This window comes from Ischnura elegans, chromosome X, assembly GCF_921293095.1.
Source record: "Ischnura elegans chromosome X, ioIscEleg1.1, whole genome shotgun sequence".
NCBI lineage: Eukaryota > Metazoa > Arthropoda > Insecta > Odonata > Coenagrionidae > Ischnura > Ischnura elegans.
The window spans coordinates 66,210,225-66,226,486 of record NC_060259.1 but is presented as its reverse complement, the minus strand read 5'-3'; the positions used below and the strand labels follow the sequence as shown (position 1 = coordinate 66,226,486).

Sequence of the window (16,262 nt, the reverse complement as noted above, 5' to 3'; positions counted from 1 at the left end):
AAGAAAACTACCCTATTATTAGGAAACCAGTCTTGGCGCTGACTGTTACTTTTTTAATGGTTGTTGACTTTCAAATATACTTCCCGCCACCTGGAGTCGCTATTTGGCTAAATGGTGAGTCATGCACGTGCCTACGCAGTGACATGACTCCAAAGATTACTGTAGGAAGTTTATACAATGTAGCTATAACTTCTTGCGATATCCTGTTTTGGATTATTGGAGAGCATACGGTGACTTCTGGCCCTATATAAGCGCGATCTGTACACTGGTGGTTCATCATTAACTCAGCCGACCTCCAGGAGGTGAGCCGTACGCATCAAGTCGACCACTGCTGAGGATCTTTCAGAATCAAGGTGAGTTTGCTCAATATACATCATCATCGCTGGTCAATAATCCTAACATTGGTTTGACGCAGCTCTTTACTTAATTTTTCAACATGCTAATATTTTTATACCTACGTATTTTTCCTCTTGCACATCCTTCTTTACGCGTTTTATACATTTCAATCGAGGTTTTCCTTTTCCGTTTTGCCATCTGCTTGTCCCTCGACGATTGTCTTCATCAGACTACCATGTTTCCAGATATGGTCTATAAAGTTGTTCCGTCTTCTTGTAAAGGTTTTCATGAGGCTTCCCATCTCTCCTAGGATTTTCTCTTTACATACTCGGTCGATCCATTTGATCCTCATTATTCTTCTGTAGCACCAAATTTCGAAGGCATCTACCCTTGATTTCTCCGCGGCTGTCTTTGCCCTTGTCTCACTTCCGTGGAAAATTTAGCGTAACGTAAGGACGGAATTTAACTCATGCAATAGGTTTGACATTTTAACCATCTTTGATGGCCATACATTATTGATATCATAAAAAAAACTTAAGAAATTGAAAACTGCGTTTTTAAATGCAATATTCCTTGAAATAAAAATCATTTTACACGGAAATAAATAAAATGGGGAAAAATGTCAGCCGTTGCAGTTGTTGGAGCAGTTTTTGGGTAAACTGCTCCTCACTTTCGATCACCACGAACCAGAAGGAAAGAAATCAAATTCGTGTTACGGACTGTTGCATTCGGTACGCATTCACCGGAAGATCATGACGTCATGATCGGGTAATCCTTACTCCGCGCATTTTATCTTCCAGTAACTCGATAGCAAGTCTTATCGAAGTTGCTAAGTCGTTAGCTTATTGAAAATCTTAACTAACGACAATTGGTTTTCTCTACGCTTGCTTAACGATATTTTCTCGGTAGCACTAATGAAAAATGTCGCTAGCTTATCCGGGTGCTTGAGAGCACGTCTTAAGCTTATCGACGCCCGCCATAATGTTTTTCGGTATCGGTTTTAAAGTTCTTATTTCTGCTACAACAAAGCGATTTTACTAGCGAAAGGTATTTTTACTTGAAAAATTATAGGAACACTTTTGCGAAGGAGGTGGAAAGCATTAAAAACGTTTTGCAGTAATCAATGATTGTAAAAAGTGGCAACAGAGACATTAGTTTTTGCGGGGAAGTAAACATGCTGTTTAAAGTAGATTTAAGAAAGTTATTTACCTTGTGGAAATTGGTGTGAAAATAATATTTACACATTCCAATTATGGTGCTTCGATTATTTTTAGTCGGTAGTTTCTTTCGGCTCGATTGATGGGACTTCACTTTTTAGGTAGGGTCTAATCACTCTTGAGGAAAGAGCAAATGTAATCAAGCATCTAGTGCAGAGAAGACGACTTAGGAATACTCAGAATCCTAATTTTCGCCGGAGTTTTAATTCAGAACAATCTTTTGAATAACCACCAATATGGCCCTAACACGGACGGATTCTTTGACGCCTTTTTGGCTGGCTAAAGCCACCGTTCACGAAAAAAATAACGGTTTCCCTCTTTTACTCAGAACTCATTGGTCGCCACTTTTAACTTTTGCAATGCTGTTAAACTAAGTCCCATCGAAAAATATGCCTGTGCTTTGATGGGTACATGCATACACTTATTTTAGTATCATTTGCAGTTGCTGATTGCAGTGATTTTCTATGCCTAATTGTGGCTACCAACGATTAACCTATGCTACGTTTTGCTTTTGTGTGAGTTTAATCAGTAAGTCGATGGCTCAACATGGTGGGTGACTATGAAAATATTTATATTACTTCCTTAAATGCACATTTTTTTCTGTTTACCTTATTGTGCTTATCTTCGCTTTGCGTAGAATATAATTATAAGTAACAAAAACACCAACAACATTAACACTTCCGTTATATTTACTCAAGAAATTGACACTAAAAAGCGTTAAGTATGTGACACGAGTTCACAATCACAACACTCGCGATGATCCCTTCCATGACATCCGCGTAATCTCGGTATTTTTATCAACGAATTGATTTCAAACATCCCAAAATATTTTTAAAAATATTTTTTATTTTGTACTTGATAATGACCTAAACGCGTTGTACGGACAATAAACTTGTGGAATATTGCCATCTTCGTGTTATTTTTAAAAATACTTAGAATGTCATTCCACTACATAACGCCTGCTTCTGTTACTTTTATCCCAAAATATGATGAAAGTGTCAATAAGTTTTTCTAATTGAATAACTACCACTGTGGAAGTTGTGGACTTAGAGCGAAAATAAGGCAAACGATGTAAGCAAGCCGTGGCTGAAGATGCACTCCGAAATTTACATTGCTACAATACTAATAAAAATAATTGTCACCACTAATTACGAGAGTAAAATTATTACAGGCGTCGGTGAACGAGTAACTAGCAGACAAAGTCCTCTTCAAGATAATTATACTTGAAAACTACGATACACCATGCACCAAAAGTTGCCGATATTCTTCCATCGACGACTGTTGAATCCTTGAATATACACGCATATTTACACTAATTTCCCCCTTATTTTATTTTATGGATCGTTCTTCATGGAAATGTATTACGACACATCATAAAAACAGTAAATGAATCCACTACTAAAATAATACTCATCAGTTTTTTCCATCATCTATTATTCTTTTCCAAATCAACCGGTGCGTTCTTTCGCAGCTTTTTGTTTATTTGTGGTGACTATTTATCGTTTATTAGTGACCGTAGTTAGGCATTGGCTCTTGATGCTACCGAACGAATAAATCTAGGCATTGTGATTGGTTGAAAATTCAAGCCTCACTCGCAGGCGCCGACGGTGTATTGTTTGCTATGGACGAGCCGTGGTCTTGTTTTGCAACGAGGAGCTGTCGTTAAGGTTAGATACAGAAACTCACTTTCGACAAGACAGTATCGTTGCAAAGAGAGGACTTTCGTTAACAACCTGTTAACTACAATTCATTAACGAGTAAGAGAAAGCCCCTATAGATAAGAAGGATAGATGAGAACGTCCGCTTTCCGCACAGTGCCCAAAGCTGTCTTGTCCGCGACTGTCCGTATTCCTCACATTACCCCTGACCCCCTAACCCAACTTTCTTGACCGCGAGGGTCCACGCGTCTTATACTGAGGCTACGCTTACGGAAATAGGTTGTCTCTCTAATCTTAAGCAGATTGTGTATGTCTGGCAGTGGCGAATACATATGGGGGCGCAGAGGGTGCGCCCCCCCCCCCTTGCGGGACTATCTGCATCAGGGGCGTAACTAGGAATATGCTTTGGGGGGGATGGGAGGGACTGGGGGTGAGCCCCCCCCCCCTCCGAGCAACAGGGTGTCCGAGAAAATTTTTGAAAAATTACATGCCTGGAAATACATTTTACATCATTTTGGCATTTTAAATTTCACTTTGAGTTAATGCAGTAATTATATATAAAAACTAGACAATAATTTAAAATATTTTTTTTAATTTCTCTGAGGCTTCGGATCTATCTCCCTCCTCCCCCTAATAGTTACGCCACTGACCGGCATTGCCTAGCATTGCAGAACCACAATTGTATCTTTTTTATATCATAAGATAGCATTATCTTGTATACGTGTAAAGACAGCTTAAATGAAACTTTCTCAAAGTTTGCATGCGACTTATTTTTCATTCCGATAATAGTGAAGGTAGATCAAGAAATATTTTGCGCCCCACGCTCGAGTTTTTCTGTATCGGCTGCTGATGTCTGGTGCCTATTCGAGAATCTAGGCAAGTGAGACGCCAACTACCGCCCGAATTCGGAAGTAGAGCTTCGAGGATAGCAAACAATCACCTTACGAAACCACGTTGAGAGATCATTGCAATGGGACTGCATAGAGGAGACCGAATTCCATCCCGTAGAAGGGAGATTTCTGTTGCCACTTCGGTCGTATTTTAATCAGGTTTCAAAAATTTCCGCGGCACGACGATGTGTGCAATGCGATCCACTTCTTCTCCCAATATTTGGCAGTTTAATATTTGTTATTGCGAAGAATAGCATTGAATCGTTATGAATTTGTTAATAACGTCACCATGCATGTAAAATTAGGTCGGCACCCCTAATTATACATTATTTCTCAGTGAAATTTGGATCGACTTGTCCGTCAGCGATGTGAGCGGCGACTTTAATGAACCCACTTAAATGCGCGGTGGGTGACAACTCTTTTAGGAGCGAATTGAGGATCCTCCTTTGGATATTCGTGGATCTTTGACTCTGTTGGGCATTTTCTGATTTCTCGTGTTATTTTGTTGGCATTAAGCTATCATAACTTCGCAGTTGATCGAAAAAAGCTGGCCAAAACCTCAGAATAGATTTTTTTGAGCTAGGACGTTGAAACTTCCCAGATGGCACAGAATCCTCCGTATCTAATTCGTATGCAGATAGTATCCATTGACAAAAAGCGACGGAGCGGTAGTCAATGGATACTATCTGCATACGAATTAGATACGGAGGATTCTGTGCCGTCTGGGTTCGCATTCGTATTTTCAAATAAATTGTGCTTGACTTCCCTGATTATTTCTTTCCTGTGTCTTAACGTTAACAATATATTTCAGGTCAAAGCTGAACTTATTTAGCGAATAACGACCACCCTCGATTTTTTTATAATAATTGTCCAAATTTAGCAGTGGTTTCATGAATAATTTTATTGACAAAAATGTTATACCATCTTAATTAACACTTATTTTTCTTAAATTTGGAGGGTTTACAAAGATTTTTTTTCATCATTGACCATAGATTGATAACAAAATGGCGGAGCCTGTTTTCAGCCAATTTTTTTTACATAAACGTAGAGAAAAAGTAGATACTTCCGCCAAGTTACTTATACCACGTCGTTCTATTAAGCTTCTACATTGTGAATCTTAAGTAAAATCTTGCACCAACTTACAACCTGTAACTTTAAATCCTTTTTTCGAGCGTTCGGTCGACTCCGGTTCTGGCCCCCGACCGGCGAGAGTACGGCGACCCAACTAGCGTGTGGATGCGATATGGCCACATTCACTTTTATATCTGGATAATAGATATAATAGTGTTGGAAAATAATCACCAGAAAGTAAAATTAATATTTATTGCTACGATTGACTCTTGTTATGCAAAATGTTCATAATACCACTGCGTTGATTGCATGGAAATATACTTCGATGGTTCTGTCAATTTACGAGAGAAAATAAAAGCACGCAAATGCCGACGCCAGCGTCGTATCTAATTGATTTTATGTATTCGCATTTATGAGTGATACTTCTCAGTTGACATCCATTGCTATAATTCATCATTCAATGTTCCGGTAGTTTATAACCAACGTATTACAATTTTTCTTTTCTACTCTCCTAGGAATAGTGTTTTTTCAATCGGAGTCTCGAATTTATTGTCGTTAGGACCCATTTGAGCAATCACCGTGTGCTATTAGCCGATATTACAGCGACAATTCATAACTTCCTGAATCTTTATTGCTACTTTCCGTTGCGCTAGGTATCGAAATACCACCTCAATACCTAGAAAAAAATCTTCCATGACATTTTAGACTTTATTTTTAGCACTGGCTCGGCGATTCATCCTATTACCCCAATGTTATCATCACAACACTATCCTCTATGCCTCGGCTATAGTGGCAAAGTACGTCATCGCATTCAGCGCCTCCGTCGTTGATAGGAGTCTCGAATACGCAAAACATAATTTGATATTTTGTGTAAAAAAGGTGTTTTTTTTAACTGTTTGATGCATACAATTGGCATAACAGACCAAACCAAAACCTAACCGCATGCGCTCCAGCTCGTCCAAAATCCATCTCAAGAGAATCATATATATCGGCATCCTACTCCAATGAGGTCTCATGAGGGAAAAGTAGCCCGCTTCTCTAACTTAGCTTACGCATTTTACGAGAATTCTTAAAAAAAAAAAAACTAGTTAACGGTCATTTTCGGAATACAGACTTAATGGTGAGTGGACCTTTTTTCGACCCTTTTTGACGGTGATAAAATGTGCAGAATACGGTCGTGACCGTCATGATCAAATGATCAATGAGCGAAATGCGGCGGAATGCACCCAACGAGGTTCTCTCTGCACGAGCTAACGAGCTAAAACTCTTATGACGTCACCGATTCATGAAATTTGGGCGGAAACTTTTGCGTTTTTTACTATTAAATTGTGAAAAAATGGATAAATGAGCAATTTTTTTTCTAGGATTTTAACCTTATCTTTCCCATCAATCTACCAAATTCTATGAACCCATTAAGACCCAACATGTTTTGCAGTGAAATTTATAAATTCTTTTGTTCTTACTTTGTGTAAATACAATCGATAGAATACGTTAATGCAATTATTTTCTAAACTTCTTCACATATGTAAATTTTACAGTATGTTGCAAGATTAGGCCGATAAAGAACTTTCTCAGATAAATCCACTGTACATGAGTATTTCATGCAAAATTCATTCTTATCCTCATAACTTTCATATCCACATGATTGAGACGAAATTCAATGCATATTTATCAAACCATCGAACTAAGGCAACATTACTAGTATTTTCAATTCACCAGTCTTAGCTTCCTCTCCCACATGACTTGAGGGCAGCTTCTGAGGACATAGGACATTTGCACATTCTAGTACAGCGAATTATGTCCACCCATAATATTCATCTTTCCTTTAGAGCTATTGCTTGTTGAAGGGAAGAAAATTAATCATCAAAATATCCTTTGAAATTATGATACTCCTGCAACTCACTAGTTAGAGCCATTAAAATGTCGCCCGAAAATTCACACGTCTTCACAGGTTCCCTTCCAAGTATATATTTCAATGTCGTCCCGACTGACCAGCTCTCATTAAAACTTTGAAACCCGACTTGCGAGGTTTGCCTAAGATATATTGTTTCATTGGCTCCTCCTCTGGAACGTAATCGCTTGCTCTTCAATGGAATTTGCTTGCCGCCCTTATGGGGGCTTTTGTTGCATGTTTGGACATGACTTAGTCATAGGTAGCCTTAATTTATGCAATTTTTCATATTTAGGATGATTATTGGGCTCTTGGTGGTTGTTATTCGCAAAATGTAAATACCGCATCAAAAGCAGAAAGCGATTGTGACTCATGACATCCGCAATTGGAGAAAACCTAGTTTTTTCGCCCGGTATATTCTAATGGGTGAAATTCTCGTTAGTAGGAAAATACTAATGAACCGCTCCTTTTCCTCCGGAAGTGAGAATATCTTTGGACCAATAATATAAAAAGTAGTAGCCATAGTAGTAAAAGTAGTAAGTCATATGGCGTGTGCGGTTAATGTGGAGGTAGTGGTGAACTACTGTTCCAAGCAGCGTCTTCCAACACAAAATCAGATTTTCGGAATGTGTATTCCTTCTTTTAACTCATGTCCTCTACGTTGACCTGCTGTTGCTTTGAAGCAATACGAATTTCGAATCAACTAAAAATTTAATAGGAAACAAGTAATGGGCTTGTATCTTTCATGATAATTGAAATCTAGCATATGTTTTAATAATATTTATCACTTAACATGATTCAACGATAGTCAATGAAAATAAATCTTTCCGACTACCAGGATGTCAGCGAAACTTTTAAATCGCTCTTCATACCTCATTTCATTCTCCCCTATCAAAGCGAGATTTTCACAAAGCACCATCATGTGAAGTAAATATTAACTCCGAAGACACAGCTTTCAAAAGAAATTAAAGTTGCCTAAATAACACGCATTCCCGATGAATTTGAAGTCCTTGAAATAAATGTTGCTTAGAAGTAACATTGGGCGCTAAAGGGTTAAGGAACTGCAGTTTTGTGTATGAGTTAACGATACCAATTTACACATAATTTAATAAATATATTTCTTGACCAATATGTTTAAGAGGTTTGTTATTATTCGTTCTGGATTTTATTTTTTGTGAATATGTTCTTTTATTCTCTTGAGGGTTTTTCAGTAAAAGCGTCCATTAATTTATCGCCTATGTTCCCACATAGTCATGAATTTACGTTCATGGTATATTCATCCTCGGGGCAGGGAATTTGGGCGTGAAACTGGGCGTTTGGTCGCCCCCTAGCTACTTCACCCCCGTCAGTCGCCCGGGTTGCCCAGCCCTTAAGCCGGCCCTGATAATAATAGTAAGATGGCATGGTTTCAACGCATGGCGAGGAATTAATTTACACTTACATTGAATAATCCTCGAGATATATAGAAAAAGTACCAATTTATCAAAATAAACATTCAGTTATATGATTTTGTTCTTTACCGGCTAATGATACTGTTGAAATCATCTCGGTTTCTTTCACCGGGAGAGTTTCTTGAAGGTCGACGTTTCAATAGCCACTACTTCCGATGGCAGAGGCAGCTATCAAAACGTCGGTCTACAAGACACTCACCCAGTGGGAAACCCGAGAAGATTTCACCGCTAATAATACGTGATTGTATGTACTCCCCAGATGTTTGTCAGCGAGTGGATCCGGGTGGATGATCTGCCCGACGAGCTTGAGATCGATGTTTGGTTCAGGGATTTGATAGAGGAGTGTGGGAAACCTGCTGAAGTTCACTTTTACCATGTGAAGGAGACCGGATACGCGTGGGGATTCCTCCGCTTCTCCGACTTAGAAGGGGCAAAGGCAGCAGTTGCATTCGGCGAGAAACCCCAGCCCGAGGCCCCCAACCTAAAGCTCAGGTACTGGCCGAAGCACTCGGTCATCAAGGAAGGCGAAGGACACCATACTCATGAAGACGAATCGGGAGATGAAGACGATGAGGAAAGCGATGAGGAAGACGATGAGGAAGGGGATGAAGAATAGAAAATGAACGGGAAAGTGATGAGAATCCAGTGCGGCTAAAAAATTAAAGCGCACTTGTGATTTGAATTAGAATATTTGAGGAATTGTGAAGTGTTTTAATAAATAATAATGATTTTTCTAAGATAATAGTGTGGCATCTTTTGAGTACCCCACTCCATGGTAGTCAAAACGAAAGTTTTGACCAAATTATTCTTTATATCTAAGGAAAGTGATATTGTTGAATAAAAACTTTTGGGCTATGTCGCCACGTCAATTTTTGGGTGGCCCCAACGTTTCCCGACCGATGCTGGTCGCTTTCTTAAGGGATTCTGAAGAGGTGGGAATTTAAATTCATATATATAGGTATCCGTGTCAGGTGGTGGGGGGAGGGGAGCGGGAGGTTGGAGGAGCGGGTTGTTGATTGTTTTTGCTGATTACGAGTTGCCAAGTACGGCTAATTTTAATGCCGGTGACCCTGTTGAAATTGTTCCTCTCCTCTTTAGATATTTCTATGGCTTCTCTGACGAGTCTCTGTTTAAAACCTTCAACTTTGGCAACAATTTTTGCTCCTTTAAGGTCGATTGTGTGGCCCAACGCTGCGTGTTCGGCTACCGCGGACTTCGCCGACTGCCCCAGTCGAATTGCTCTTTCGTGCTCCTCTAGGATCCTCCTTTTACAAAGACAGTCATATTAGAATAAGATATGGAATAAAAAAAACTTCCAAGCAAATAATTAAAAAATAATAAAGCGCTGGTATAATTTCCTTTAAATTTTGGTTTCATAACCTTTTTCATGTTACAACTTAAACGACCACGGCTTGCCTCTAGTCCTGGGTACGCCATTGCCCCACTCCATTGCAGATTCAACAATAAACTTTGTTATGGCTTTTGGTGATGTTTTTTCGGGTGTACCCCGAGTGCTTATACGGATTTTTTTCCCGACGCTTCGTGGCTATAGCTGGTCACTTTTTCTTAGGGAAAAGTTTAATCTTTCTAAGACCAGCAGCGGCCACGAAACGTCGGGCAAAAACCGAATAAGTGCGCGGGGCTCACCCGAAATAACATCACCTACGGTAGGAATGACCAGCGTGAGCATCAACCAAGAAAAACTGTTTAAGTCCACACGGTATTTATCAGAAAAAAAAACTCTACCGATTTCGTCCTTTTCAGGTCAATGACCGTTGTTAGTAAAGGTCGGAATATATTTTTGAACCTATTATGTCACCATTCCACAATGTGAGCTTGCAAACCATTGATTTAATACCCTCCTCCATGTTGTCGCATTACCGGTTTTATCCTAGAGTTCCAGTACATCCGGAAAATGCTTATAAGAATTATCCAGAAATCAGCTGACGTGAGTTTGCCAATCATCGCCTGTACTATTCGTAATTGCTTCTTCTCATGGTGCAAATCGAATTTTCTTGAAAAATTGTAAATAGGAGAACGGATATTAAGTGCTGAATATGGGAGGCCTAGAGTGATTCTCAATGAACTGAATACAAACTTAACTCAACCAGTAGAATCCTTAAATAATAATAAAAAGGCACTAGTTAAAAAATTGTGGGCTAGCCAACTTTCTAAACAACTACGTGATGTCATTAGTAAAAAATGCACACTACGTGGCCTTCATCAGGTAACATAGATTGTACGGGTGTAATGAAGTTTAGGTGTAGGCAGGAATTTCGTTCGCGGGGGATCCAAAACCAGGGGGGGAATTTTTTTTTGAAAAACAAGGTACTAAGTTGAGGATTTAAATTAATTTTGACACTTTTCATATTCGAAAAAATTTCATTTGTAAAAGAAATATTTTGTAAATTCATGATTCTTCAACATTTTTTTTTATGAAGGAAAATAATTGTGTTTATATATTTCGGGGGCGATCCTGACCTCCGGACATCCCGGACATCCTCGTTACGACACTGGCCAATAACCCATTATAACCCAATTTTGCTTCAAAGCAACATCAAAAATGTATAAATCTTTAGCTCTATTTCCAAAATATCTAAACTACGTATTATTCAGTGGTGCTAATTTTGATGAAAAATATTTATCTGCAACGACAATTATCATTGAGTGAAAAATGTTCATATTTTTAATAATGAAAAATCTTGAAATTTAATTTCTCCCATAAGAAGCTCCGGGTTAAAAATAGTTAACTTGAATGCCCTCATCCCCAATACTATATTTAGGCCTGATGATTGCCATAAAAATTCCTGGACCCTTCGACGAGCATTTGGCAAGTACATGATGTACATCTTACGACAAGATCATTTTGCATCTACAGCGGTTTCCAAACGTTTCTTTACAAATGGAGCGACGCCACTTTCGCCGCAGTTTGGAAATTGAGTTTCGGTAGGTATTTTCTATGGGACCATTAGGAGGGAAATTTGCACAACATTCCCACCTCCTGCAAGATTGTTATTACTACGTCATTAAAGGGTAATGTATGCGGGTCATGTGCAATATTAAATGCCACATGAGTTGTGTAGCTCATGCTAGAAAATAAATACACGTCCAGAACTCCAATTTATTTTCTCTCCTAAATTGACCGAACCATCGAGGTATACTTTCATACAATGAACGCAGTAGATTTATGATGGTAGTTTAAGGGCATACCCAGGATCATAACTAGGGGGGGCATGCCATCGTATAGGGGGGAAAACCAAGTTGTGACATTAGTTTATGAGATTATTTCCTTGAAAAATTAGTTATATTTCAGTTAAATATCTTATACTAATACATATCTTCTTTCGTGGGTTTAAAGAAAATTTGTTGAATGCATTCGTTTCAATTCAATAACTACTGATTTTGCTTAAAGACTTTTGCAATTTTTTTTTCTAGGGGGGTAGCTAACCACCCCTTGACCTTCGCTGGGTACGCCCTTGGTAGTTAAAGGACGTAAAATATATAAAATATCTGCCGCTGGGCCACTACAAATAAGGCCACAGAAATTTAGCGTCACTAAATCAAAATTCAGTTAGATTTGGTGACACTAGAAAACATTTTTCCCCGTGCATGACTTTAAAAAAACGTTACATGACACCAAATAAATCGGTGAGCGAGTTGGAATTGTAGTAAAGCAGAGGATTTTCACTGCAGTTATGAATGAATGTTGCAACTGCCGCCCCACTTCCACCCAAAACCACGCCCCAACAATAGGGTAGTTTCCTTCATTAAGGAAAACGAAAGGCATTGATTGCGATTCGTTACCCACCATTATTGTATTCATAATATACAAATTATTTGGTTTTAGAAATACCGGTTTAGACGAATGGCAAGGGTCAATTTTATCCTCATTTGAAAAAGGCCAGATTGGCCCCCATGCGATGCCACTCCACGTGACGTCACAAGGGCCTAGTATCTATACGAGTAGATAGGAGTTTTACATCGTCTGAGATTACCAATGCATGCATGAGGCACAGAGCTCAGGAAAACATGTCTTAATAATCACCTATTAAAACTGCCTAAGGTCGGAAAATTTCCTTCCTTTGATAGGGGATTAATAATCTTTATTTAAGCCAAGTGCTATCTGTTAGCAAGGTACTCAGCTACCTGCTGGCAGCCTGCATCGTATCAGCACTCATATCCTCGCCCCAAGGTCACCTCACACGGCGACAGCGCGAACAAGAATGACGTTACACAGGGTTTTCCCAGCATTCATACATAATAGTCGCGTTTTCACGCGCATGAATATTTTCACTTTTCATTTAATCGCGAAAAATAGATATCGTCATTTAATAATCTAAAAGCGTGAAATACGTACTCCAGGAGTAATAATCTTTCGATTATGGCAATAAAAAATAATAGGAAACCACCCTATTAAGAGCCGAATGCAACTATTGGACGATCCTCCCGATTGGGCTGATCGACTTCATCCCGCCAATTAGGTCCTCCTCATCATACCCTTAACTGTTATTATTTATTTATTTAATCGTGACCGCAAAAAGGAGGGTTACAAAAATAATTTTGATTTTTTTGGAGAAAATTCCGTTAAACTTAAAAGCACTTCTTAAAATTTCGAAGGATGTCGCAAATAATTAGATTCCATGATTGATTTTTCTTCCCCCTGAATTCATGGGTACACCAAAATCATTCCATACTGCGATCATTTGCACGGGTGATTCCTCCTCACGTTACGCTCTTCTTTTACTTCAGCGTGTTCCACCATGGATTCCTTCAAAGCTCTGCTGTGCTTTATGAGAAGCTCCACTGACTGTGAAAACCGAAGGTTCGACGTCTTGACCTCTCTTCCACCTGAAATGGTCATCAAGATTTTGAGGTAAGTATATTTCACCTTTTCCGTTCTGAGGAATAATGTCCTTCCTCTTGAGAGTGAAAAGTTACTTGTGATAATTTACAGAATTATTTAAATCATTATTTTAGGATTACTTAAAATTTATGATTGTATGTGCTCTGCCTAAGTATATTTAGAATAACTGTTTTGGCTGACGTGATATGATAAATTACGTGTAATGGGATTAAACTGATGAATTTAATTCTTCATAGAATTTTCTTTTAATCTAACTATATCACGTCGCATAACCTTCACTTTATCATTGAATTAGCATTCACTTTTTTGTGCCTTTAATTTGATGCGCTTATTTTATTTCAAAGATTAAAATCCTCACCTCTTCCTCATTTATGATGCTGAATACAGCCTCCTTGTCGATCTTTCTGCTCCACCTTGTTCTCCTTTGGAATAATCTCATTGGTAAATGATAATTTCTTTTAATGCGAATCAGGGTATTGAAATTTATATATCGTAGAACTTACTACTATACCTATTATACCATATCTCTTAAAGGTCAAGCCATCTTCCTCATTGGTTTTGCATGCATTTTCTTTTTCATTTTACTTGTTGGCACTTACTTGCGTCAATATTTTTAATTCCTCACATTCTCTCCATATAGGATGTTGGATCCGACCTCTCTGTTGTCGTGTGCTCTTGTGAGTAAGTCGTGGCTCTCCTATGTCCACGGTGATCCCCAACTGAGGTCTCGCATCCGCCAGCACCTACGCCACGCGCAGCGGCAGCGCAGGGCCAAGCCTCTGAACATCAGAGTGCGGGCATTGCGTGAGGGTCACCAAGGTGTCCCCTTCCTCGCTAGTAACGACAACTTCCAAATGAAGACGATCCACTCGAAGGCAGGTAAGAGCCCGCGGGATATTTATAATTTTCTCTTTTATGTTATAAATGTGTTCTCTATTTCCCGACTGAACTGGATTTTTTATTTTCACGACATAAAATATAGTCAAAATTACAATGCAATACGACCTGAAGTACATAGGTAACTGGGATTTTGGGAATTAAGCTGTTAAAGCATTTTTGTATAGCCGTTGTTAATCTTCTCTCTTCCTTTTTACAGCTATGCTTGGATGGGCAGAATTCTTGGTTTACCCATAGCCATGGAGCCCACGCATACGCGGCCAACACAAGAGATTGGACTACTGTCTGGAAAGTCCGCGAAAAGGTCTTTCTCGAAGTGCGTTAAGGGTGTGAGAATGTAAATGTGATATCGTTCCTTGTTGTATAATTTTTATTTTCAATCTCTGGTTTGTTCATTTGTGTTTCTTTTCTATATAAGTATGGAATTTGTACTTAAGCGTTATATATGATGTAGAATACATCTTTGAAAATATATTCTTATTTCTGTTATTTTACTATCCCTTTCGTTTCCAAATCGTCTACGAAGTTCTGCAGTCTTAAGACTCCTTTACACTCTTAGTTTGAAGCTGTTATGTTCTCCCCTTGGTGTATAATATTGTGTAGATACGTTCGGTCGTCGACCTTTGGGAGCCCATTGGTCTTGGAAGAAAATGCTTTGTACAATTCCATAATAAATTTATTACCTTGCCGGTTTTAATGCTTAGCTCCAGTTTTAAATGGAGAAGTATTTATACTGGTGTGTCCTTTTGGGTATGCCTATATCATACGATGGTAAAGAACAAGTGTGTTTTGTTTTACTCAGTTTCCTACGCATCTCTTATGAGAGGCCACCCAATAAAAGGTACATTTTAAAAGGCACCTACCGACTCCACCAATCCCTGGTATTTACCACCTACCCCTTACCTTGCCACTGTCCATTGTGTATACCTTGCGGTTTATTTTCTCCATCTCCACCGTCTTTCCTTTCCAAAATAATATCTCTGTTGAAATTTCCTTTTCACCGCCTATATATCCACCTATATCATCCAACTGCCGCATTGCAACTTCTTCCCAGTGTTCTATGTGAGGCAATGAACCATACACTTAATCTAAGAACGAATATCCATCGTTCTTCCTTGTGACGTTTGGAAAAGAGGACTGCAGAAATGAAGAATAGAGGCCATAGTGTTTTAATGTAGTATAATTTAATACCCCTTAACAATTTTGTAATGATAGGAAAATAAATATATTTAAAACATTAAATTAAATTGTCATTGGAAATAAAAATATGCAACGACATTGACTGACACCCAATAATTTTATATTTCCTTATCCTGGAGGGTATACCTCTCATCCCAAGTCTTATTTTGCTTAAAACCCCCCCTAGCCTCAATTCCTAGCTGCGCCCTTGCCTTGGGAAACCAAAGTCAGCCCCTACACATTTTCATTTTGGGGATATAAAATTATAGTGAATGAGTTTGAAGTGTTATTCACGAGACTAAAATAACTAAGTATAATCCTTTCTTTGTTAATAATTTGTAATAATTTTTCTGCGGACCTCCTCTTAAATGATAAAAAGCATATGTATTTTCCAGAGGTCTAATAGCATTCACTTCTCGTGCATTTCATAAATCATAACTTAAAAGAAATAATTTGCATTTCCCTCTCACACATTACAATATTTCTCCCTGAACATCTACTCATTCAGCGACTTTAGGGCTATGTAAATTTTCCCTCGGTAATGGTGTTCCAATCTCATAATTTCATTATTTTCTTCGATTTCGAAGATTTTTTTTCAAATTTCGCCCCCGACCTTGTGAGAATCCTATTAGAACCCTTAAGTGTATTCCTGCTACATTGAGAGAATCCCAAATTCATTTGTTCGATCGATTCACAATTTTGCCTATTGTATTTCCAGGGGTCGTTTGATCTCCCAAATAGCATGAGAAGTTACATCGAATCTTCATTGTTGAGAGGATGTCATTTTCTGTCCACAGCTTATATAATG

The 16,262-nt window shown here is 38.6% G+C and overlaps 1 protein-coding gene across 1 annotated transcript; it reads left to right on the top strand.

Annotated features, from left to right (window-relative positions):
- Nucleotides 1–12,963: 12,963 nt before the first annotated feature.
- Nucleotides 12,964–14,666, top strand: LOC124171804 (probable E3 ubiquitin ligase complex SCF subunit sconB). The gene is made up of 3 exons (XM_046551125.1): nt 12,964–13,387; nt 14,019–14,257; nt 14,475–14,666. The coding sequence occupies exons 1-3, from the start codon at nt 13,275–13,277 to the stop codon at nt 14,510–14,512; spliced, it is 390 nt and encodes a 129-aa protein (XP_046407081.1). The 5' UTR covers nt 12,964–13,274; the 3' UTR covers nt 14,513–14,666.
- Nucleotides 14,667–16,262: the final 1,596 nt, after the last annotated feature.